The 27,504-nt window shown below is 37.5% G+C and overlaps 1 protein-coding gene across 3 annotated transcripts in view; it reads right to left on the bottom strand.

The window, feature by feature from the left end:
• LOC106870605 (centrosomal protein of 104 kDa) overlaps nt 1–27,504 on the bottom strand; it is a 298,564-nt gene that overhangs the window by 142,128 nt on the left and 128,932 nt on the right. For all 3 annotated transcript variants that reach the window (XR_016244818.1, XM_052973736.2, XM_052973738.2), the window contains exons 9-15: nt 25,006–25,061; nt 23,623–23,778; nt 21,847–21,874; nt 17,831–18,014; nt 12,859–12,941; nt 7,879–7,961; nt 4,694–4,852 (exon numbers count right to left, since the gene is read on the bottom strand). Coding sequence is in view for 2 of the 3 variants with exons in the window: in XM_052973736.2 (XP_052829696.1) it covers nt 4,694–4,852; nt 7,879–7,961; nt 12,859–12,941; nt 17,831–18,014; nt 21,847–21,874; nt 23,623–23,778; nt 25,006–25,061 (749 nt within the window). In the remaining variant the exon portion in view is untranslated. The remainder of the gene's footprint in view (nt 1–4,693; nt 4,853–7,878; nt 7,962–12,858; nt 12,942–17,830; nt 18,015–21,846; nt 21,875–23,622; nt 23,779–25,005; nt 25,062–27,504) is intronic.

Genomic DNA, 27,504 nt, shown 5'->3' with positions numbered 1-27,504 from the left:
GTGTTCTGATAATAAATTTCCTTTCTGGTGAATATATATTTTTTCACAAGTCAAGCATTTAATACAGTACATTAGGTTTTTGCTCTGATGTTCATATTTACATGTGTTAATATTTGTCTTTCAGTTTTAGTGTTGATATAATGATCAACATGTATAAATTGACTTAGCACCAAAACATTTGTCATTGCTCTTAGATATCATGAAGTTTTTTGCTACTGTTGTTTAGATCAAATTTTTTCTTTGTCAACAATTGTTTTGAGTTTTTGTCATCTGCTTTGAACAAGCTGGTAATTAAATTCTTTAATTTATCACTTTGTTCGATAATTTGGTAACATTAAACGTATTACTGTTCTGTGAATTTTGGTTATTACAAGAAGCAGTACATCTTGCTTCTATGTTCTTTTTTGGTGGGGTGGGGGGTCACTCAGTGTTATTTCATGGACATTTGTTTTGCATAATCAATATCATTTTGTATAAGTAAGAGAAAGTATTTTTGCTTCTTTCTTTTATTTCTTTTATATGTTTCAGTAATGAAATATGAGTTGTAACCATGCTGGAGCACAAAGTAGAAATCTCTTGACTTCTGTGGGTCATTCTTCTCTAAAATTCCATCACCAACAATAAAATCTCCTGGCTAGACAGGATGCTACATTTTGCATATACTACGTGGTATAATTTGAAGTTCCAATATGTGCTTGTTTTTGGGGGTATTTTTTTATAATAATGCATATCTATTGTGATATTGGTGAAACTTTTAATTACCTTTTTGTTGAGAAGTGGTAATTTTGTAGCACTCATCTCTTTTATAAATATCAAGGCTTGCTATAAATTGTGCACATGGAAGCTGAAACATCTACAGATTTTGTCCAAATTAGTCTGAAAGAAAATTTTTCCAATGTGGCCTCAATATATCTCCCAAATTTAGTCACAGTTTTCCTTTACATTTTAATATAGTTTTTGTTCCAAGTTTCCCATTACTGGGGTTGCCTATTCTAGATCAAATTTGGTTCTCATGGCAGCATCTCTAATTTGTAGATAATTTTCCTCATTGAAAAAAAAATGTTTTGTTCTCAACAAAAAGACCAATACTATCTAATATAAAGTCTATGGTGAATCTACTCAGAATCACTGCACGTATTTTGGCACAATATTTGATTACTGTTATTCTTAAATCATGTGGAATATTCAAGTAGAGGCCTACTACATCGAAATCAACCAACAACAAATATGTTCCTGTTATTTTGGATAATTGCAACAAGAAATCAATGTCATGCCTAATAAAACTCTCTCAAACCACCTTGGTTTATAGCAATTTTACATATTCACCACCTACTTCTTTTACTGCATTATTAATTTCCTTGACCAATGTATTTTCTGTCAGCCATAAAAGTTGCCAGGCTTTAGTTCAATATTGATAAGGCAATCTTTTTCCTCAGCAGTAAATGAATTATGATGTTTTAAAACCAATTTTGCTCAGCTGCTTCACAATACAACGATGTATATTTGCAGGCATTTCTAAGTAAAAGGTTATATTTCCCAATTGATCCTCAGCTAAATATTGATAACATTCATCACTGATATGTCAAAAGCACCATTTTTAGAAGCATGGTTGGTGACTTTTGTTTCATCATTTCGGAGTTGTTAAAGGTGCAACCTTCTCTGATTTGATAATATTTTGTCTAACATAAGTGTTCTGCTTAATTTGGTGGTTTGGAAAGCATATCAATATATTGGTGTGGATGAATATTTCTTGTTTTTGGTGGGGTGTATTTTGATTCATTCCTAACCAGATATTCATCACACTCACTATTTTCATCGACAAAAATCTCAACCAATCATAGTTTATGACAAAATTTGTAGATATCCACCTCTAGTTCTTGATAGTTGTCTGTTGGAATAGTCATCATCATCATCATTTAACGTCTGTTTTCCATGCTAGCATGGGTTGGACGGTTTGACTGAAAACAGGTAAGCCGGGGATCTGCACCATATTTCTACAGCTGGATGCCTTTCCTAACACCAACCACTTCAAGTGTGTAGTGGGTGTTTTTCACATGCCACCAGCATGGGTGCCATTCATCTGACATTGACATCAGCCATGACTATGGTCTCACTTGGCTTGATTGGTCTACACAAGCATGGTATATCACCAAAGGTCTTAGTCATTGCCTCCATGAGGCCCAACACTCGAACATTGCTTTCCACATGCCACCAGCGTGGGTGCTAGTTAGACAGCATTGGCATCAGCCACGACTACAATTTCACTTGGCTTAACAGATCTTCACAAACACAGCATATCATCAAACGTTTGAAAGGTGCTTTTAATGAGCTAGTTATGTAATACTGGCATTGGCTACGACTACGATCTCACTTGGCTTGATGTGTCTTCTCAAACACGGCATATCACCAAGGGTCTCACTCACTTGTCATTGCCTCCATGAGGCCCAACACCCCACTTGGTCCCATATCTTCTTGAGTCTACCTTTTCCACAGGTTTTCTCTGCTGTTAGAGTGCAACACTTCTTCATACAGCTGTCCTCATCCATACACAACTCATGACCATCCCAGTGCAGTCGTCTCTCTTGCACTCCACATCTGATGCTTCTTATATCCAACTTTTCTCTCAGGATGCTTACACTTTGTTGTGCATGCACAGTGACATTACACATCCAGTGGAGCATACTAGCCTACACATGTCCTCTGCAGTTACAGCCCATGTTTCACTGCCATGTAGCATGGCTCTTCACACACAAGCACCATACAGTCTGCCCTTCATTCTGAGAGAGAGGTAGGAGCTCTCTAAACTTTGCCTAGTCTAATCATATTCTAGCAGTTATGCTCTCAGAGCATCCACCCCTACTACTGACCTGGTTACCTGGGTAATGGAAGCTATCGACTGCTTCTAGTTTTCCCCCCTGGAATGTGATGGAATCTATTTTCTATACATGGTTAGAGTCATAAATTTTAACTAACTAGGGATAATTATATGAAGAAGAATAGTTAATATCATATTAGTTAAAGACCAATATTGTTTTCTAAACAATTCTAGCTTTCCAAGCTAATCAGTGGTTATACTTTTATATTCACATACTGACCCATCCAACATTTCTGCTACTTTACCCTATATCTCTTTCTCACATTCACCTTGCACCTTGGCCACATATTTCTCTCTCTCTCTCTCTCCTTTCAAACGAGGAAGCCTATAAATAACCCCTTCAGCAAGACATCTGTTCCTGACCTTCTATCCTTATTTCTTATCCCTCAATTCTTTACCCCATTCAGTTGATGGATTTTGTCATGCTGGTACCTGGTGACCTTACCAGGGCTGGTGCTGTGAAAAATTACAGTGAAAAATTACTCAATAAACTCTCTAGAGTGGTTGGCATTAGGAAGGGCATCCATTTGTAGATACCATTACAAAGTAGACATTGGAACTTGGTACAGTGTCATGGGTTGGATGAATCGTCAATGCATGTAGAACCATTCAGTCCATGCCAGTATGAAAAAAAGAGACATTAAACAATGATGATGATGATAACGATGATGACAATAATGGTGGTGACGACAACGACGACAACAATGATGGTGGAGGTGATGACGATGGTGATGACGATTCCTTTAGCACTACTTAGGAAAATATGGTGGAGTCTGTTAAGCTGATACGGTAATAACAAAACTGAAACACCTCTGAAGTTGTTGCCCATACTTGGAAAGAAAACAAATTTATAGAAACAATATTTGTTACATATATGTATGTGTGTGTGTGTGTGTTTGTGTGTGTATGTGTGTTTGTGTGTGTTTGTCCCCCAACATCGCTTGACAACCGATGCTGGTATGTTTACGTTCCCTTAACTTAGCGGTTCGGCAAAAGAGACCGATAGAATAAGTACTAGGCTTACAAAGAATAAGTTTCTGGGGTCGATTTGCTCGACTAAAGACGGTGCTCCAGCATGGCCACAGTCAAAAGACTGAAACAAGTAAAAGAGTAAACAGTACATAATTAACACAGAGATAATGAGTTTAAGTTCACCTGCAAGTGAATTTTGATGTGTTTCTACTTAGAAATCTTTATTCTACATTGCAACAGTTTAGCTAAACAATACCAGAGATCACTTGAAAGCAACTTTAGCTTCAAGCCTGAATATAATAGATTTTGGCTTATTTTTACCATTGAATGTGGAATTCGACTTCTGCTTTTGGATCACATGTAATGGTTGCATATTGTATCCCATATTACATTAATCATGCACCTCATAAACTTTATCTAGGGGACTTCTTTTTTTTTCCTAAGCATACAATTTACATATAACAGATAAATCACCATCATCATCGTTATCCTCATCATCGTCATCATCATTATTGTCATCATCATCATCGTCATCATCATCATCATTTAGCGTCTGCTTTCCATGCTGGCATGGGTTGGACTGTTTGACTGAAACTGGTAAGCTGCTCCAGGTTCCAGTCTGATTTTGCATGGCTTCTACAGTTGGATGCTCTTCCTAATACCAACCACTCCAAGAGTACAATAGGTACTCTTTATGTGCCACTGGCACAGGTGCCACTTACATAGCACCAGCATTGGCCACGACTATTATTTCACTTGGCTTGACAGGTCTTCTCAAGCATTGGCATATCTTCAAAGGTCTCTGCCACTTGTCATTGCCTTAGAGGAAATAATAAAACTACTCACTGCATGAACTTGATCTTCAAGACCTCTCTTTATTGGAAGAATTAATGCCCTTAGAATCGTCCGGGCATCCTCATTGATGGCATGCTGCCTGATTTGTTGTGATAAACTTTCCAGAGCTTCTTCACGATGAGCATAACTTTTTGAGTAAGTTTTAGATACCTGAGGTCATAGCAGAAAATAATAGAATACAAATTTTTATTAGTAACAAAATAAGCACTGAGTATAATGCATCAATACAAAGCACAAAATTTGTGGTGTAAATGAGGAACAAGGAACAAAATTTTCTTTTATCCCTGCATTGGCTACCAGGTAAAATTATTATTGATTTTTACCCTTTATTTTTAATATTTGAATAAATTCACTCTATGATTGAAACTGCATTTACTGCGGTCTAGATCTTAACACACCACACGTGGGTATAAAAGAAAGATATGAATTATACTCAGCAGTATATTTTTACGAGTGTGGATAGATATTGGACATGCGATGACGCTGATCGCATGCATGTTTTTGAGATACTCATGGACTTATACGGAATACTATACCGATGAAAAACAGTAAGTAAAATTATTTTTTACTTTAAATTTGAAACGCATACATAGTTAACCAGCTTTATTGATTCTTTATTTTTCTTTTTCTTGTCTACAATAAAGTGTGTTATTCTCAGAGATTTTAAGGTAGTAAAAAGGACTTTAGCATCTATTTCTTTCAGTGCGTGGTGAGGCATAAAGCCAACCCCTTGTTATAATTATGTATATAATTATAAAATATTTTAAATATATATTTTTATATATATATATATATATATATATATATATATATATATATATATGTATATATATATGACACTCTGTTGGTTATGATGATGAGGGTCCCAGCTGATGCGATCAATAGAACAGCTTGCTTGTGAAATTAACATGCAAGTGGCTGAGCACTCCACAGACACATGTTCTCAGGGAGATTCAGCATGAAACACAGAATGTAACAAAGCTGGCCCCTTTGAAATACATGTACAACTCTTCTTTGCCAGCTGAGTGGAATGGAGCAATATAAAATAAAGTGTCTTGCTCAAGTACTCAATGTCCTGCCAGGAATCGAACTCATGACCTAATGATTGTGAGGCAATTACCATAACCACTAAGCCACACACCTCCTTATAAGTACAGCAATTAAATCACTCTCAGAGTCAACATTAAAACAAAAGAAAAATTAAATGAACGCTTTAGAGTTACTGCTGCAACATGGAAACACAAACAGTGCAATGAGTGAGAGGTGTCAAGTGTGTTAAGAAAGCAAAACGTGTTCAATTATGATTAAACATAATAATCTTTTATAACAATAATTTGAAAGCAATTAAAACGATTGCCTGCAGATTATCAGATAATCGTTTTGCATGAAGTCAATGATTATAGTTATGGATATATTATGAGAATCTAGGTGCAAAAAGTGAAATTATTATAACGATTCTGATAATTATTATTTCAATGTTTTTCTTTTCTTTTTTTCTTTTTTTGTGAGTAAAACGATGTGAAGTGATTAAGGGTTGGGAAAGAGGAGTGACTGTGGCTTTTAATTTTAAACTAAAGCTAAAACCAGAAGTTTGTGTGTTTCTAATTTCTAATTAAATATTCTATCATAAAATAATAGCGTATAAATTAAGTTTGAGATTCAATTTAAAATGCTAAAAATGTGACAATTTGGTTATATTTAGTTACACGAAATAAGAAAACAAAACTACAACATGATACTTGCATTATAACGCAAATATAATTTATGTACTTTTTTATGACTTATTCTCTATATATATATATATATATAGTTTCTTTTTAACTGTTTTTGTTTTGTTTTTGTTTTGTTTTCTTACTTGATCATTTTTATATGAAATTGGAAATAAAAGAAAATATCATTACAAAACTGTAATGCAGGTGTAGATGTGGTCATGTGACTGGGAAGTTTAATTTGCAATGATATGGTTGGTTCTTGGTTTGATTCTAATCTGTGGTGAGGATGGTGGTGGTGGTGGTTGTTTTGGTAGTAGTGGTAGTAGTAGTAGTAGTAGTAGTAGTAGTAGTAGTAGTAGTAGTAGTAGTAGTTATGGTGTGGTGGCAGTAACAGCAGCAGTGGACATGGCGATGGCAGTGGTGGTGGTGGTGGTGGCAGCAATGGTGGTGATGGCCACTACAATGACCAGGAGGAGGACAAGGAAGATTGATAAGGGGGAAATGAGAGTATAAGGAGGATGGGCAGATGGGCTGATGGGAGAGGAGAAAAAGAAGAGGAGGGGAAAGATGATGAGGAGGAGGAGGAGTTGGGTGAGAATGTAGATGTCAACAGAAGGCACCTGTTCACAAGGTGCTGTACATTGTGACCAAAACTCTGAACCTTGCATAGAATTAAAGGTACTACCCAACCAACATGCAGGAGGTGGAGTACTGAAGTGGACCCCAACTGGGTATTTTTGTTTTTGTTATTGTTTTTATACGGTTACATATAATAAGCCAAGCCAACCAACAGAAGACCAAGGGGTAGACCTAGGGGTAGACCTAGGGGTAGACCTAGGGGTAGACCTAGGGGTAGACCTAGGGGTAGACCTAGGGGTAGACCAAGGCTGGAATGGGTGGATAATATCCATAGTCTTAGTAGGTCATTCTTGGGAATCCAGTAGGAAAGTATAATGACAGTTGCATCTGATAGGACCCTATGGAGGAGGAGGTGCCTGAGGACTTTATCCCTACACATGGAAAGAGTCCGAAGGGTAGAAGAAGAATGGAATGGTTGGATAATATCCATAGTCTTAGTAGGTCATTCTTGGGAATCCATTTTGAAAGTGTAATGACAGTTGCTTCTGATAGGACCCTATGGAGAAGGAGGTGCCTGAGGACTCTATCCTTACAACTTCAGATAGGACCCTATGGAGAAGGAGGTGCCTGAGGACTCTATCCTTACAACTTCAGATAGGACCCTATAGAGGAGATACCTGAGAACTCTACAACCCATGACCCTCCCAGGAATAGTGGGTGGGTGCAGAAAAAATGGTTGAGTGATTGGATGACTTTACAATGATGCTGTTTGAAAATTTATCCAATAAAGTAAACAAAAATCTTCAGAAATTAAATATAACAAAAAAAAAAAGAAATGCAAATAAAATGAAATTCTTAAAAAACAAACGAAAAATACATATTTACCAAATGCATGCCAAATACATTGATAGCTGCTGAAGCTTCTCGCATTTCTTTCTCTGACAAAGGTTCGATATCATCTTTGCTTTCTAAAGTATATTACAACCAACAGAAAAAAATTTATTAAAAGCTCAAAAAAAAAAAAAAAAAAAAAAAGAACAGTTAAAGTAAAGGTTTGGAAAATCAAAAAGGAGATTAAAATTTATGAATGACTGCCACTTTTATAGAATATAATTCATTCCTATCTACAACCCTACTCCCTTCATTCCTTCACACCCCAAATTCATTAAGGATTCTATACTTAGCGCATGCATGGCTGTGTGGTAAGAAGCTTGCTTCCCAACCACATGGTTCTGAGTTCAGTTCTACTGTGTAGCACATTGGGCAAGTTTCTTCAACTATAGCCTCGGGCTGACCAAAGCCTTGTGAGTGGATTTGGTAGACAGAAACTGAAAGAAGCCCATCGTATATGTGTGTGTGTGTGTGTGTGTGTGTGTGTGCATATTTGTTTGTGTGTTTGTCTGTGTGTGTGTGTGTGTGTGTGTGTGTTTGTCCTGTCTCCCCACTGCTTCACAATCAATGTCGGTGTGTTTACATCCCTGTCACTTAGTGATTCGGCAAAAAAGACTGATGGAATAAGTACCAGGCTTAAAAAAAAAACCCCACAAAACAAAGCTTTAGGGTCGATTTGTTCATTTAAAAACCATCAAGGTGGTGCCCCAGCATGGCCACAGTCAACTGGCTAAAACAAGTAAAAAATAACAAATAATACTGAAATCAATTTTTGTAAACAAAAATTGACACAGGTTTGGGTGTGAGGTTAAGAAGCTAGCTTTGCAACTATTTCTTGGTTCTTTGGGTTCAGTCCCATTCCATGACACCTTAGACAAGTGTCTTCATCAACTATGGCCCTGGGAGGGTCGACCAATGCCTTGTGAGAGAGAAGTTATTATTACATGTTCCTGAATTAACATGTAAAGTAGCTGTGTAATTTGAAGAATGAATTGTAGTTATTTCAAATAAGAATGTCGTTCTTTTCCACTCTCGGCACAATGCCCGAAATTTTTGGGGAGGGCTCAGTCGATTAGATCGACCCCAGTATGCAACTGGTATTTAATTTATCGACCATGAAAGGATGAAAGGCAGAGTCAACCTTGGCAGAATTTGAACTCAGAACGTAAGGACAGATGAAATACCGCTAAGCATTTCGTCCAACGTGCTAACGTTTCTGCCAGCTCAACGCCTTAATAAGAATATCATTCAAAGTACTAACGAGAGAACCTTACACGTCATGACTAGAAACTCAGGGTAGGCACTAGGCATTGATAAAATAAATTGTTCAACAAAAGGCCTTGTCACTATTAGATGATATGCAAAAAAAAAAAAAAAATTTGACAACATAAAAGATATTTTCTTACAAACGTGTATGAATGTGTGAGTGTGTTTTAACTTTTATCTTTTACTTGTTTCAGTCATGTGACTGCAGCCATGCTGGAGCACCACCTTGAAATTTTTGTCGAACACATTGATCACTACTTATTTCTGGTAGAATGAGCCTGGTAGTCATTCTACCATCTTCTTCTGCCAAACCACAAAGCTATGGGGACATAAACACACCAACATCGGTTGAAAAACACAAACACACGCACTCTCTCTCTCTCTCTCTCTCACACACACACACATATATGGCGAGCTTCTTTCAGCTTCCATCTACCAAATTCACTCATAGGGATTTGATCAGCCCAGGCTATAGTAGAAGACATTTGACCAAGATGTCATGCAGTGGGACTGAACCTGGGACTATGTGGTTGGGAAGCAAGCTTCTTACCACACAGCCACACCAAGATAATTATCTTCTTTTCATCAAAATATTTTTAAATATCATCTCATAATGACAAGGCCGTTTGTTGACAATATACATTAATGCCTACTGCCTATCCTGAGGATTCGATACAGACCTGAGGCTTGTACCTGAGGTTTGATTTCCAAGTTATTTCTGATCAAACAGAACTATAATCAAAGGCATTCCACGAATGACTGTCCTGCCTCATTTTCAGACTAATTATAATCACATATTATTCAATATTTGAGAAAGATTTGGCTGCTATTTCTAGTCAGTTGTGTTACCACATAGAAATCCTCACATTGATTTAGATTTACCATCTGTTTTTCTTTCATCTTTTACATGCTTCAGTCATTGGACTGTGGCCATGCTGGAGCACCAGCTTCAAGAACTACCTCATCACTTTTTTTAAAGCCTGATAGTTATTCTATTGATTGCCTTTTGCCAAAACAATAAGCTACGGGGACATAAGCAAACCAACACTGGTTGACAAGGGGTGGAGTGGTACAAACACACCACAAAGATACACACATAGGTATACACACACACACACACACATAGGTATACACACACACACACACATAGGTATACACACACACACACACACATAGGTATACACACACACACACACATGCACATATATAAATATAAAATATAAATATTATTACAATACAATAATTTTATTTTCCAGTGAAATAAAGCACTGTGAAGGTAGAATTATAAATAGGAAATAGCGGCACAACAAGACACCAATTTTCGCTGGAAATAGCAGTCAATAACCTAGCCAACAAGGACCAATCAGTTTTATGATAACAAACATATTCTGAAAAGTCCAAAACTCGTACTCGTACAGTACTAGGTTGTCCATTTCTCTGACATTCTTCCTAGATGTAAGATGAAAATTTTTTATATTTGTCGCCTGCACACATCTTTGTTTCTATATATTCAGGGAAGATTTACCTAGTGTCGAACGGTTTTGACTGCTATTTTCAGCAACAATTGGTACCTTGTTGTGCCACTATTTCCTATATATATATATATATATATATATATATATATATATAGAGAGAGAGAGAGAGAGAGAGAGAAAGAGGGAGGGAGTGATAAATTGAATATTAATTCAATTTAAAACCAAGTGAAAATTCAGAAAAATTGTATTACATTATATATGTGTATACATATACACACACACACACACACATATGTATGTGTGTGTGTGTGTATGAGAAGGGATGACCACTAAGTGGACATCCTATATACTAGAAAGAGGTCATCAATGACCATCATCTTTTCTTTGTGGTTGGGTCATTGATGACCTCTTTCTAGCATATAGGATGTCCACTTAGTGGTCATCCCTTCTCACACACACACACATATATACTTCTCTCACACGCTTACTACCTGATCTATTCCTTTAATCTGAATGCATCAATCAAAACACTGCCTGGATTTACCTGAGATTATACTTAAGGGATTATACCTGGAACTCCATACAAGATGAACTGTGAACTTTATTCTTCTCTCTACTCTTTTATTCTTCTATATTCTATGAATTCTCTGTCTGGAACTTTGCTACATACACACCTTGTCTCTGATGACAGTGTATGGGGATGTTGACCCATCACCTGCGATATCCCAGTAACAGCTGTAAGACATTAATTACTTCTACTTCTCCATTTTTGATACACCTTACTCTAATTAGAGATCTTAAATGACCTGAGATACTTTGTTCTGTCTTGGTTTTGTTTTCTTTTTCCTTTAATAAATACCTGCCTAATATGGAGCCCTAATATGGATCCCTAGCTCCAGCCTCAGCTATGAACTTGGAACCTAATGGATGACCAATCATAGCAATTACGCAATGTACTTATTCGTTTAGATCACCAGTGAACTAAACCCCTAATATTCTTTCTATATATGACAGGATTCTTTCAGTTTTAGTCAACCAAATCACTGTCTAGGCTTTTGTCAGCTCAAGGCTATAGGAGATGCCACATAGTGGGCTGGGTTGAACCTGCAGCCATACGGTTGAGAAGCAAAATTCTTACCACCATGCATTTATATAAGAAGATTAATTCAATGAAGTACAAATACTGCACTCTGTACTGGATCAAAAGTATTTAATAGTAGAATCCAAGAATAAGAGAATGTCTCTCTTACACATTATTCTCTCCAAATAAGAAAAAATCTGCCACCAATTCACATTAGTCCTACGTCAGTTCTGCTTCTATTCTTTGATTTTATTAATCTGCCTCAGCGGTTCTCAACCATTTTCTATCTATGGACCCCTTTGATTACTATTTTATTCTGGTGGACCCCTATAGCCAATTCTATGTTCAAAAACTAGTTTTATAGAAACTTCTTTCAAAATCCCTATTTTGTTTTTCTCACACATTAACTTTTGTAGGTTGAACAATGTAAAATGTTAGAGAAAGAGACCTAGCTGTTTCTTGCAATATATACATCTAAAGCAGGGGTTCCCAACCATTTTTTAAAACTATGAACTACTTTGATTACTATTTTATTCTGGTAGACCTCCATAGCCATTCAATGCTTAAAAACTAGTTTTATAGATACTCCTTTTTAAATTCCTATTTTGTTTTTCTCACACATTAACTTGTGAAGGTTTATAATAGCACACTCCAAGAGAACATGGCCAGAAACACGTAAAACATACACCAATAGTAGATAGATGCAGAGAAAGACACATAGATAGATAAACAGTTATAAATAGACAGGTAGAAATATAATGTTGTGCTATATACAATCACATAAGCAGTTGGCTAAGTAGTGTAGATTATATCTGTTCTTTAGATTATACAAGGATACATTTCACAAGTCTGTCACGTTGAAACAAACCTGTATCTTGTAATAAATAAATCTAAAGCAGAATTTATTCATGGACCCTAAAAATATTACTGTGAATCCCCAAATTACTATTTTGCTAATGTGAACCTCCAGAAATTTCATATAGACCTCGGTTGAGAACCACTGATCTTATCCCAACAGCCTTGAAATTCAGAAAGAATAACCTGAAAGTTTGCAAAGGCATTTAATCTCCATCAAGCACAACAATCCTTTCTCTTAAATACTTGAAGTTAGCATCAATAGTAAATATCATTAATTAGCTTGAAGTTCTTCACCTGTAGGAACTTTGACATCTTCGGGTTCTTGATCATTGAAATCATCAGGCTTTTCTTCCACTGGCTTATAAATTGGTTTTGATCTGTAATGATAGTGTTTAGTGTTTGAATAGAAGAGATGTGCGGTTGCATTCCTCACTTGCAAAACGCTAAGTTAACGCTTAACATTCTTCAGAATCACGCTCAAATTTGTTTGTTCATCCAAAAACCAATAATGACTTTCTGTGTACACTCACCAGCCATGCTTCATTACCAAATGCCATTGAACTTTACACACGGGTCTCTGATAGCCTGCCATTTTACTGCGAACATATATGTCAGACATGTATAAATGTCTCCATGTATTTATGTATGTGTGTTTGTACATGTGTGTGTGTGTGTGCATGCATATATATGTGAATGTGTTTGCATGTGAGCATATCTGTGTATGTATGTGTGTGTATGTGTGTATATGCATGAGTATATATGTGTATGTATGTGAGCATGAGCATACTTGAGTATTTCTGTGTATTGAATGTTTCTGTGTGTGTGTGTGTGTGTGTTTGTGTGTTTGTGCATGTGCATGTGTGTGTGTGTGTGTGTGTTTGTGCATGTGCATGTGTGTGTGTGTGTTTGTGTGTTTGTGCATGTGCATGTGTGTGTGTGTGTGTGTGTGTGTTTGTGCGTGTGTCTGTGTGTGTGTGTGCTTGTGTGTGTGTGTCTGTGTGTCTGTGTGCATGTGTGTGTGTGTGTGTGAGTGTGTGTGCGTGTGTGTGTGTGTGTGTGTGTGTGTTTTAGAGAGCTGTGTTGTGAATAAGTCTTGTACCAAAAGCATAAAGCTGAGAATAATGAAAGAATGAATGATAACGTTACTGGTCAGGCTAGAGGCAAAAAAAAAAACAAAAAAAACAAGACAAAAGACAAATGAATAAACACCATGGTCATTCAAAACCAGCTACAGAATAAAATCATCTATAGGAAAAAATCCACTAAGGCAGCAATATAAATCATTCAATCAATAAATAGATATAAATGAAATTTTTTTTTTTTTTTTTTTTTTAGAAATCTATACAATTACAAGCAGTTATGGAATAACAAGAATTACACCATGAAAGCAGCATTTATACAAGGAGAAACGGCAATGCAGTAAAAAAAAAAAAAAAATTCCATTTAAAAAAAACTTTTAAGCAAACGAAAGCAGAAAACAGATATCTACTTAAATCTTTCATCATCATCATCATCATCAACATCACCACCATCATCATCATCATCATCGCCCTCATCATCATCATCGTCGTCGTCATCATCATCATCATCATCATCATAATCGCCCTCATCATCATCATCATCATCATCATCCCCATTTGTCTGCTTTGGAATGGTTTCTATGGCTGGATGCCTTTCCTAACACCAACCACTTTACAGAGAACACTGGTTGCTTTTTACATGGCACCAGCATCAGCACATTTTAGCAGTATTCCTTCCATCTCTTTACACTCTGAGTTCAAATTCCACTAAGGTCAGCTTTGCCTTTCATCCTTTCAGAGTCCATAAAATAAGTACCAGTGAAACACTGGGGTCAATAAAATTGATTAGCCCCCATCCCCCAAGATTTCAAGCCTTGGGCCTATAGTAGAAAGGATTCAATATATATAGAATGCATAAATACGAGCTACTGTTAGTTTCATGCTGTGGAAGCACAATATACCATCAGATTTATATATCATGGCTTGTATGTTAAAGGAATCCTTCAGGCCCAAATACACAACATGGCTGGTCTCATTTGAAAAAGCAACAAAGGACACTGGCCTATAAGGAAACATGAAAAAGGATGAGTGGAAGGGGAATATCAAAGTATATGTTTTGTCTCTGACTAGGTAACAAAGCATCTCCTTTACATCAGCACACCTGTTTCTGTCCTCTTTCTTGTAACCCTCTCTCGCTGTCTTTCACTCACTCTCTCTCTCCCTCTCTTTCACTCACTCTCTCTCTCCCTCTCTTTCTTAATCTTTCTCTCTCTTTCTCTCACACACACACACTGAGTAACCATGTACCTCTTCTATAGCAAGATCTGTTTCTGCCTCTCTATTTCCCAGTCACACTCTAACCGCTCATCATCTGATACCGGATCACCTCCTCCAATGCTCCCTCCATTATAGCAAGACACCTGTTTCTGTCTCTTTGTCACACTCTAACCTTTCATCCTCTGACACAAGCTCCCCACTCCTCAAATTCCTCCTTCCACTTTCATAATTCCTTGTCTTGCAAGTTACTTGGTGACCCTACCAGTGCTGGTGCCACATTAAAAGCTTCCAGTCCACACTGTAAAGTGGTTGGTATTTGGAAGAGCATCCATATGTAAAAATTATACCAAAATGAACCTCGTCTGTGCTAGTGCTGCGTAAAAAGCACTCAGTCCACTCTGCTGGATGGTTGGTGTTAGGAAGAGCATCCAGCCATAAAATCCTGCCAAAACAGACGCAGTAGCCTAGGGTAGCTTTTCTACCTGGCTGGCTCCTATCAGCCATCCTACCCATGCATGTATGGAAGACAGACATATGACGATGATGATGACGATGATGATATGTATATATATATATATATATATATATCATCATCATCATCATCATCATCGTTTAATGTCCGCTTTCCATGCTAGCATGGGTTGGACGATTTAACTGAGGACTGGTGAAACCAGATGGCTACACCAGGCTCCAATCTGATTTGGCAGAGTTTCTACAGCTGGATGCCCTTCCTAATGCCAACCACTCAGAGAGTGTAGAGGGTGCTTTTACGTGCCACCGGCACGAAGGCCAGTCAGGCGGTACTGGCAACGGCCACACTCAAAATGGTGCATTTTATGTGCCACCCGTACAAGAGCCAGTCCAGGGGTACTGGCAACGATCTCACTCGAAAATCCTACGACGGCCCCGCACAAGAGCCAGTCCAGGGGCACTGGCAACGATCTCACTCGAAAATCCTATGACGGCCCCGCACAAGAGCCAGTCCAGGGGCACTGGCAACGATCTCGCTCAAAAAATTTCATGTGTCACACACACATACATACTCAAACAACATATATATATATATGGATATTATTTATATAGATAGGGTGAAAAATTGAATATTAATTCGATTTAAAACCAAGTGGCCTAGCATATAAAAAAATCTAAAAATTCAGAAAAAATTGTATGTCACATGTATAAGGGATGACCACTAGGTGGGCATCCAATAGGCTAGAAAGAGGTCATCAACGACCCAACCACAAAGAAAAATAATGCTCTCCAGAAAAATTTCGCAAAAACACCAGAACAGGACAAAATGAGAAATATACAGAATAAAGAATTATTTGTGTACCGTGGTTTCAAACATTAACGTTTTACTTACGTAACAACATCTGTGTTCTCTTGCAAGTCTTATTTCATGAAGACAATTCGTGTATAGTTCTGCAAATTATATTGATTCTAGAACGTCTATGCTGAAGAGAACACGGATGATGTTACGTAAGTAAAATGTTAATGTTCAAAACTGCAGTCCATAGATAACTCTTTATTCTGTATATTTCTCAATTTGTCCTGTTCTGGTGTTTTTGCGAAATTTTTCTGGAGAACATTATTTTTCTTTGTGGTTGGGTCGTTGATGACCTCTTTCTAGCATATTGGATGTCCACCTAGTGGTCATCCCTTATACACGTGTAATATATATATATATATAGATATGTACATATACATTTACACATATATATGCACACATATATAAGTACATACATATATAAACACGCATATATATATAAATTACGACAAACATAAATAAACAAACGAAGTATGCTTTTAGAAGCGTTGAGATGTCTGTTTTAGAAAGTTAAAGAAGTGATTTTAAATTCTCAATCGCAGAATAATCCTAATAATATAGCCTGAACAGGATAAACTATCCCTATTTTGCAGAGAAAAGTGTAGGTGGCTAGCTGTGGACTCGAACTCACATCCCCGTCATTACATGTGACGATGCTTATATTTGTATATATACATATATTTATCATCATCATTAAATATCCACTTTTCCATGCTAGCATGGGTCAATTTGCCGAGGCAGATTTTCCACAACCAGATGCTCTACCTGTGATCAATCAACTCTCACCTATTTTCCAAGCAAGGTAATATTTCCTGATGGCCTGACATGTTTGTCACAGAAGACTGGGTATGAACAGCATTGTCTGTATGATGGTGATACTTGTTTACAACCATCACCATGATATCTAGACAAGGGGACACACAAACACATATACACAGACAAACACATACATATGTATATACATTCATTCATACATACACATACATACACACATACATGCTCACCTACCTACCTACCTACCTACCTAAATACATACATGCATACATACATACATACATACATATATACTACATACATACTTACATACATACATACACGCATGCATGCATACATACATACATACATACATACATACATACATACATACATATATACATACTATGTTGATGTTAAAATTCCAGTGATCTAGGTTAGAAATTGGTTCTTTCTCTATTGGCAAGAAATCTTGAAATAAACTAAATAATGACATACATACATACATACATATATACATACAGTTGTGGCCAAAAGTTTGGAACATATTTCCGTATACATGATGTCCTAGCTTCTATTTATTAAAAGCAAGCAATTCGGTCTAGAACTAAATTTTTGATTTTGCTTATTTTGTCTTCTAGATATTGAACCATTGGACCACTTCTTAAGGTAAGTATATCCCTACATTGTATATATTTGAATCGAATTATACTTGGGTGTAACAACTTTAATTTTTTTAAAAATCTTCAAAACTTTTGGCCACAACTGTACATACAAACACATATACCTACCTATATACATACATATATATACAAACACACATACACACACACACATATTGTAGCATTTAAACATTTGAAATGAAATGAATAATACTCATGTTGTTTACTTCTTTGTCACTGGAAGTGGCCTTTCGTCATATTCAGAATGAGGAGGGGGAAGAGGAGGAGGTCTTTCGTCATAATCTGAACGAGGAGACGGTGGAGGTGGAGGTCTTTGAGATGAAACCATACCCTGTTCTGTTGTATCAATTTTCAGAGGAGAAAGAATCGGTTCGGTTTCTTTAAACAGTTCTGAAAATTAGATTAGAAAGACAAGGAATTAATTACCATCTTTTTGCTTTCTTTGTTATCGTTTAAAGAAATATTTAACCATTCTCACACCAACTCCCACCTCAAGTTCTATGAGACAAATTCCTTGTTTTAAAGAGATCAAATTAAAACCTTCTTCCATCGAAATTTCTTGTTAGTTTGTGCTTTGAACACCTGCTTAGCAATAATAAAGCTATTTCACTAAATTCTTCATTATTTTCAAAATCAATTGTAACAAAGCAACTGATAAATGGTCGCAAAAAAAATTAAATGATTTAAATCAAAATCTTCCATCAAAATTTTGTGTTAATTTATGTTCCAAACACCTATTTAATGATGACAAAGTTATTTTATAAAATTCTCCACCATTTTCCCAATTCATTAAAATAGAATGAATTTCAACAGAAATATGGTTACAAAAGGATTAACCATTTTGACCCCTACCTGCCAGAAACTGACGACCATGAATATTAAGAAACATATTCTTGAGACAGTGTAGGAGGTAGATACTAATGAGATCAGTGACCTGGACCAAGTTGCTAGATCCTATGGCAATATCAAAATTATTAGGGGTGTCACATCTCATCCACGCTTTACCCTCAAAGTCAATAAGTGTTCTTAACTAATAAGACTTAATCAATTTTATCTCTAGAAAAATTCCTAGCAAGAGTTAAAGTTTTATAAAGAAGTATGGGGGATATGCTAGAATAATTTGCATTAAAATTGAATTGTAGAAAGGAGTACTTGCATTTATGATCTAAAGAGGTAAACCACTGTATGACCTCACCTGTATTTGACCATAAATTAAAGGGTATAGTAGGAATCAGATAAGGTATAATTCTATCTAGTATAGCTTTACTTAAATGACTGATGTGTACTCTAATAGAGCATATGAGTCAAAATTCGGTTTGTGGTCCTTTAAGTATATTCTCAGTTCACAAGGCTTAACTGGTTCAGTCTGGTCCAACAGTTTTAGTTTATCTATAATTTTATGTCTCAGAGTTAATTTTATTGAGGTTGGATTTATTAGTGGCACAAACTGATGATTTTTGGAATGTTTTTTTAAATGTGTAATTCATGTATATTCACCTCATGGAAAGGTTTTTTTTTACGCATGATGTAATATCTCTATTCATCAATAAAAAAACTTGTTGGAAACAGCTGTAGTGAATGAACTGCTATCCATCTGCTGTTAATTATTTATTCTGGCCCTCGTGCCAGTAGCACGTAAAAAGCAATCACTACACTCTCGGAGTGGTTGGCGTTAGGAAGGGCATCCAGCTGTAGAAACTCTGCCAAATCAGATTGGAGCCTGGTGTCGCCTCCTGGTCCACCAATCCTCAGTCAAATCGTCCAACCCATGATAGCATGGAAAGCAGACGTTAAACGATGACGACGATGAGTGAACCTGCAATTAGTGTGGATCTAGAGTCTATAAAGTGCAGTACAATTGGTGCAGTGTGTGTTCCTAAATACAGCCATGAGACTCATAATGTAATCAGTCAGATGCAGTTAATTGTATATACAACTAAAATAATTATGTCTGCGCTTCAGTATGGAGGTATCCATTCCTCTGATTTCATAGTACATGCAATTTCCTTTTGTTTTGACCCGACCCGGTGCTTAACCAGTTAAGTACCTAATTCTCTTGAAACATGAATTTTCAAAATGAATTGAAATAATGGCCTAATGGTTAGGGTGTTGCAACCATGATTGCGGTATCGTTGTTTCAGTTCCTGGTCGAAGCAGTGCATTGTGTTCTTGAGTAAAACACTTCATCTCATGTCATTCTGCAATCATTTCAACACCTGATGCATGGTACACCATGCACCTGTTCAGATAATGTTGATTTAATGGAGAAGGTGAGCTAACGTACAGCACATATGTTTCATCACTATAAATAAAACATTTGGAAAGGTTGTTCAGCAAGAAATTACAGAACTGTCTTTCTCAGATCGAGAGACTACTGTGTGTTTGTGTGTATTTGTTTATATGTGTGTGTGTAGTGGAGGCGCAATGGCCCAGTGGTTAGGGCAGCGGACTCACGGTCATAGGATCGCGGTTTCAATTCACAGACCGGGCGTTGTGAGTGTTTATTGAGCGAAAACACCTAAAGCTCCACGAGGCTCCGGCAGGGGATGGTGGCGAACCCTGCTGTACTCTTTCACCACAACTTTCTCTCACTCTTTCTTCTTGTTTCTGTTGTACCTGTAATTCAAAGGGTCAGCCTTGTCACACTGTGTCATGCTGAATATCCCCGAGAACTACGTTAAGGGTACATGTGTCTGTGGAGTGCTCAGCCACTTGCACATTAATTTTGCAAGCAGGCTGTTCCGTTGATCGGATCAACTGGAACCCTCGTCATCGTAAGCAACGGAGTGCCAACATGTGTGTGTGTGTAGTTTTTGTTGTTGTTGACTGAAGATCCCCTGCACTGGAGAGGTTGCTTTATATTATGTAAGACAAGATTGTTCACTCACCCTTTGATGTGTTCATATTTTTAAGTTAATGTCCAAGAAAGAGAACAGAAGAGAGAATGTTGTTGACAAATATTCATGTAAAAATATTTCTTTTCATTGAGTGATTTTATAGGGGAAAAGAAAGGAAAACTAATGTGTAATACACAAACATTCTCTTTCTCTCTCTCTCTCTCTCACACACACACACACACATACATACACACACTCCCACATAAACATAACTGGTGTTTTGTCAGTTATGACAACAATGGTTCCAGTTGATCTGACCAATGGAACAGCCTGCTCATAAAATTAAGAGGAAAGTAACTGAGCATTCCACAGGCACGTGTACTCTTAACGTAGTCCTCGGGGAGATTCAGAATGGCATAGAATCTGACAAGGCTGGCCCTGTTTGAATTACAGGTACAACTCATTTTTGCAAGTTGAGTGGACTGGAACAACATGAAATAAGGTGTCTTGTTTAAAGACACAACATACTGCCAAAAAATTGAATTCACGACCAGTGGCAGCTCGTAGATAAAATTAGTAGGGTGCTGCTACAGAAAATTTTTAGCCGTTGTTTTAATATTGCGTAAAAGGAAACAAAAATATAAAAAGAATGTTTATACAATAACTTGATCGGTTCACGTTTTAGCCACTGCTGGGTAATGTGTTTAATTTGTTCACTGAACATTGCTGTGAATTACCCCTTGTTTTTCAAAAATCCCCCCTAAATCACAAAATAAGGTGGAGAATCTACCCTATCTTTCAAATCCTGGTGGCAACACTGTAGCTGGAAGCAGGATAATAATCTAATTCTACCCTTTATCACATTCAAGGATATACACACGTTTTTAAGCACAGCATACACATAGTCAAAAAGAAACACTAGCTTACACCCAGCACTGTTGTTCATGCAGTGCTCTCTCTCCCTAGTGTGAAGCTTCCTATCTCGGATGTGAGCATGTGCACAACAGCCAAACACCACATCACTGGAACTGCAAAGTGCACAGTTCTGTACAAGGATTTTTATATTTTATTCATAAAGTAGGGGTTAGCCACTGACATTAAGCTTAAGGATTATACAATGTACAAGTATAAAGAGAGAATTAAAGAAAAAAAGGGACTCATTATATTGAATGTTATCGATAATATTGAGTGGAGATAAAGGGTGCTGCAGGTCCACAGTTCCTATACATGAGCTGCCACTGCACATGACCATGCGAATGTGAAACAAACACCCTAACTATTAAGCTACATGCTTGCCATACACATACACATACATGCACATATATATACATACATGCACACATATATACATACACATACACATACATGCACACATATATACATACCTGATGCTATAAGTTCCTTAGATTGGGTCTGAAAGTTAAAAAAAAAGAATACAGGTAAATTAGAGTAAAAAACTGTTACTTGAAATTTTAAAGCATTTTTTCTTTGATTTTTTAAAATGAAGTTGTTGTTGAGCCTCAGTTCAAAGTTCCACAAATACTTCCACAACCAAAATTCCACAACCACTTTCAAAACCAAAGTTCCACAACTGCTTCCACAACCAAAGTTCCACAATCACTTCCACAACCAAAGTTCCACAACCAAAGTTCCACAACCACTTCCTCAACCAAAGTTCCACAACCAAAGTTCGACAACCAAAGTTCCACAACCACTTCCACAGTCAAAATTCCACAACTACTTTCACAACCAAAGTTTCACAACCACTTCCACAGCCACTTCCACAACCAAAAACGAAGGGCAGGGGTCCTCCTATGCACAACCTCTGACTGGCAGCAGCGTATGAATTTAGGCAGACAGCTGGATTTTCTGTCTCAGTACATAGTAATAACATCACTTCAGCCATACATGACCATCACATCTGAAGCAGCAGCTTACAGTATTCTGGGTGGTGAAACCAATGTGAGGAATTGTGCAAAGGACCAGAAACTATTGGAGATGTGTTCAAACAGAAGACTGGAAAATACCATCATGATGGTAATGGTGGTTTTGGTGACAGTGATGGTGTTAATGAGGAGGGGAGGATGAAGGGGAAGAGGGGGAGAAGAGGAGGAAGAGAACAGTGGGAGAGGAGGTGAGAGGAGGGGAGGGGGAATAGAAGAGGAGGAGGGGAAGGAGGTGAGAGGAAGAGGAAGAGGAAGAAGACGAGAAGAGAAAGAGGACGAGAAGAGAAAGAGGACGAGAAGAGAAAGAGGACGAGAAGAGAAAGAGGAAGAGAAGAGAAAGAGGACGAGAAGAGAAAGAGGACGAGAAGAGAAAGAGGACGAGAAGAGAAAGAGGACGAGAAGAGAAAGAGGAAGAGAAGAGAAAGAGGACGAGAAGAGAAAGAGGACGAGAAGAGAAAGAGGACGAGAAGAGAAAGAGGACGAGAAGAGAAAGAGGACGAGAAGAGAAAGAGGACGAGAAGAGAAAGAGGACGAGAAGAGAAAGAGGACGAGAAGAGAAAGAGGACGAGAAGAGAAAGAGGACGAGAAGAGAAAGAGGACGAGAAGAGAAAGAGGACGAGAAGAGAAAGAGGACGAGAAGAGAAAGAGGACGAGAAGAGAAAGAGGACGAGAAGAGAAAGAGGACGAGAAGAGAAAGAGGACGAGAAGAGAAAGAGGACGAGAAGAGAAAGAGGACGAGAAGAGAAAGAGGACGAGAAGAGAAGAGGGGAGTATGGTAGAGGAGAGAGGAGGGGAGGGGAAGGAAGAGGAAGAAGAAGAAGAAAGGGGAGAGGAGGAGGAGAAGGAAGAGAAAGGGGAGGAAGAGAAGGAAGTGAAGGAAGGGGAGTTGGAGGAAGAGGAGGAGGAAGGGAAGGAAGGGGAGGGTGAGGAGGAGGAAGTGAAGGAAAGGGGAAGAGGGGAGGAGGAGGAGGAAGTGAAAGAAGTGGAGGAGGAAGTGAAAGAAGTGGAGGAAGGGAGGAGGAGAAAGAGGGGAGAAGGAGGAGGAAGATGAGGGGAGGAAGAGGGGATGAAGAAGAAAAGGAAGTGGAAGAGGAGGAAGAAGGGGAAGAGGAGCAGAGACTGCAGCGGTAGTGGGGGTGATGATGATAAGTATGTTAATGATGACAATGATGGTGATGGTGATGATGATGAAATATTCCATTTTTGTCACCAAACCTGTGGAAGTTCCAGAAGTGTTTTGATCTTGACTTCTTTATAAAGTTGTAACCTCAATTCAAAGATCTGTATTTTCTTCGTTTGTGCTTTATCATAATCTTCATTTTCCACAGCTTGACGCTTCTCTACTTCAAGTTTACCAAGTCTCTCTCCACTCTGCAAATGAAGAGAAATATTCTCACTAAGACACCTAAGAAATTATAAATCCTCTTCGATGGTTTGGCCTATATACATACATACATATATACCCCAAACTTCTATATCTGGATTATAAATTTACTGTTACACCAATAATAATTGGCATGCTTGATTTTGTAAGTAAATGCCTAACTAATAGTTTGGATAAGCTTGGATTTTCAGAACACGAAATCAACCAACTAACTTGCACATTACAAATACAATCTGTAAGAGGAACAGTAAAAATATGTGAGATATAACTCCTAAATGTCAGACTATTTGATCCGCATAACAATTGGTATTTAAGGACTGTTTTTTGTTTTTTTTAACACTTAAAAGTAATAAATAACAAGGATGGCACTCAGAATGGAGAATGACCGGGCAACATACATAAAGAGCTCACTAATTGCTGCTTTAGGTGTGCATATAGTTTACAAGCAGACTCTCTCTCTCTCTTGACCTGTACACCTTTGACCTGGTGTAACACTGAGGATGTAACTTTATTTACATTATTTACATTTGATGGATATGTGTCCTCATCTTGTTTGTTGTTAACACAATGTTTCGGCTGATATACCCTCCAGCCTTCATCAGGTGTCTTGGGGAAATTTCAAACCTGGGTTCTCATTCCTAAGATATTTTTCAATGTTATTATTATTATTATTATTATTATTATTATTATTCAGTTTACTGCCTATTGGACTTTCCTCTGTTTCTGAAGAAGAGCTTTGCTCAAAACGTTAAACCACCTTTCCTTCCTTCCCTGAGCGTCTGCTAATACTTTACATGTACCATGTCCTCGCATTGTTGTTTTTTTGTGTTTGTCCTTCTTCTTTTTTGGGGATTTGTGTGTGTGTGTGTGTGTGTGTGTGTATTATGCACACACACTCAGGCACATACACAGATATACATACACACACACAAATACACATTCATGATCACCCCTCTCCCCCCACCCACATAACCCTCCACACACACACATGCATACACAAAGCCCCCCCACACACACGCACATACATACAACCATCACTCATTGCTTTGTAAACTACATAAAGCTACAAGCTCTTACTTCAATTTTTGTTTAATTTAATTTAATTTTATTTTCAGAGTTTTTTTCTTTTTTCTCTCTCTCTCTGTCAGTTTAACATTCATTAAAAATATATCATTAAAAAAAAAAAGCAAACTAAAATATTAAAATAATACAACCTTCTGTAATTTTTCAATTCCAATTTTGATGCGTTTTGCAAATTCATATCTTTCTTCTGAAAATGGAAACAAAATATTTTAGATTTATTTCAGTTCTTCCCTGTATTTATTTCATCTTTTACTTGCTTCAGTCATTAGACTGCGACCATGCTGGGACACCGCCTTGAAGAATTTTTAGTCAAATGAATTGACCCCAGGACTTTTTTTTTTTTTTTTTGAACCTGGTACTTATTCGATCAGGTCTCCTTTGCTGAATTGTTAAATTCCAAGGATGTAAACAAACCAACACCATTGTCAGGCAGTGGTGAAGAACAAACACAGACACAGAGACACACACACACATATACAATGGGCTTCTTTCAGTTTCTGTCTACCAAATCCATTGACAAGACTTTGGTCAGCCCAAGGCTATAGCAGAAGTCACTTGACCAAGGTACCACACAGAGGACCTGAACCCAGAACCATGTGACTAAGAAGCAAACTTCTTACCACACAGCCACGCTTATACCTATTTATTTATTTATTTATAAGTCTAATTTATGTCATGACTACTTTGTATAATGGCTGAATATTCTCTGCTGTTTCTGTATGTTTGTGTGTATCATCAACAAAATTTTGATATCTACATTTCCATGCAAATATGGTTCAGATGGAATTCGTTGAGGTGGAGTTTCTGTGACCAGATGCCATTGCTGTCACTAGCCCTCACTTGAAACATAATAGTTTATCTTGAAGACACACGTTTTCATGGAAGATTAGAAAATGATGAACATTGCTTATGTGACAGTGACACTTGCTTAAAACTAACATATGAGGTCAAGACAAGAAAACAGTAAACAGGCATGTACAAATACTCAACACACACACACATATATACATATCATCATCATCATCATTTAGCGTCCATCTTCCATGCTGGCATGGGTTGGACGGTTTGACAGGAGCTGGCCAGGTAGAAATACTTACTCTATGCTACTGTATCTGTTTTGGCTTGGTTTTTACAGCTGGCTGCCCTTCCAAATGCCACTCACTTCACAGGGTGGACTGGGTGCTTTTGTATGTGGCACCAGCACTGACAGGGTCACCAAGTAACTTGCAAGAGAAGGAATTTTGAGAAGGGACGGAGGAATTGGAGAAGGTGATCTTGTGTCAGATGATGAAAGATTAGAGTGTGACAGAGAGGCAGAAAGGCAGAAACAGGTGTTTTGCTATAGAGGAGGTACAAGGTTACCTGGCCAAGAGAAAGAGAGAGAAAGAGAAGGAGAAGGAAGGAGAGGAAAGAGAGAGTAAGAGAGAGTGAGAGAGAGAGAGAGAGAGAGAGAGAGTAAGAGAGAGAAAGGTAACAGAAACAGGTGTGCAGCTGTAAAGGAGAGGCTTGGTGGTAATCTAGCTAAGGGGAAGAGCAAGAGAGAGAGGGAGAGAGAGAGAGAAGTAACAAAAAAAGAAGACAGAAACAAGTGTGCTGCTGTAAAGGAAAGACTGTTACCTAGTCAGAGAGAAAAGCAAGAGAAGGAGAGTGAAAGAGAGGAAACAAGAATGAGGGCAGAAATAGGTGGGCTGCAGTAGAGGAGACACATGGGTTACTTTCCATCTACCAAACCCATTCACAAGGCTTTTGGTCTGTCTGGGGCTATAGTAGAAGACACCTACCAAAGGTGCCACTCAGTGGGACTGAAACCAAAACCACGTGGTTTGGAAGCAAGCTTTATGCTACTCCACCATGCCTGTGTCTATTCAATATTCATGATAAATATAATATTTCCGTCCTCTTCTCATGAGTGTATTATTCAAAAACCTGCCGACATTTTCATTGCTTTCTCAGTCTAATTGTGCTAATTCATTCAGCTTTTATTTGAGAATATTCTAACTTATTACAGAATCCTCAAAAATATTGATATTTATTATCATTACCATATTTTGGCATTTGCTTCTGTTTTATGCATTATTCTAATCCATCATTAACATTCCTTCTTAACCTTTCCTTGCATCTCTGTCTGTTATATTCCATCAAGTTCACTGAATCACAAGTATTTTGCAAATCTGTGTTTGATCTAATATTATGTCTTTTATCTTTTATTTATTTATTGTGTTTTACTTGTTTTGGTTATTGGACTGTGGCCATGCTGGGGCACCACCTTGACTGCAATACTTAATGTTTTTTTGTTTTTTTTTCAAGTTTGTCTCTTTTGTTGAACTGTTAAATTACAGGGGCATAAGCAAACCAACACCAGTTTTCAGTTGTGGAGGGGACAAACACAAAGACACACACACATATGTGTCTGTATGCATGTGTTTGTGTGTGTGTGTGTAATGTAAGTGTACATGTTTGATAGGGTGCTAGTGTTTTGAGAGAGAAGTTAGGCATAAGAGGAATTGGTTGCTGTGTGCAAGAGAGGAGAATGTACTGATTTGGTCATGTAATGCGGATGGATGCCAACAGTTCCATAAAGAAGTACTGACCCCTCAAAGTAGATGGAACATGTAGAAGTGGGAAACCCA

Source organism: Octopus bimaculoides, chromosome Z, assembly GCF_046866305.1.
Source record: "Octopus bimaculoides isolate indiv1 chromosome Z, ASM4686630v1, whole genome shotgun sequence".
In the NCBI taxonomy this organism is placed as follows: domain Eukaryota; kingdom Metazoa; phylum Mollusca; class Cephalopoda; order Octopoda; family Octopodidae; genus Octopus; species Octopus bimaculoides.
The sequence above is the reverse complement of the archived record's forward strand: the minus strand, read 5'-3'. Positions and strand labels throughout refer to the sequence as shown.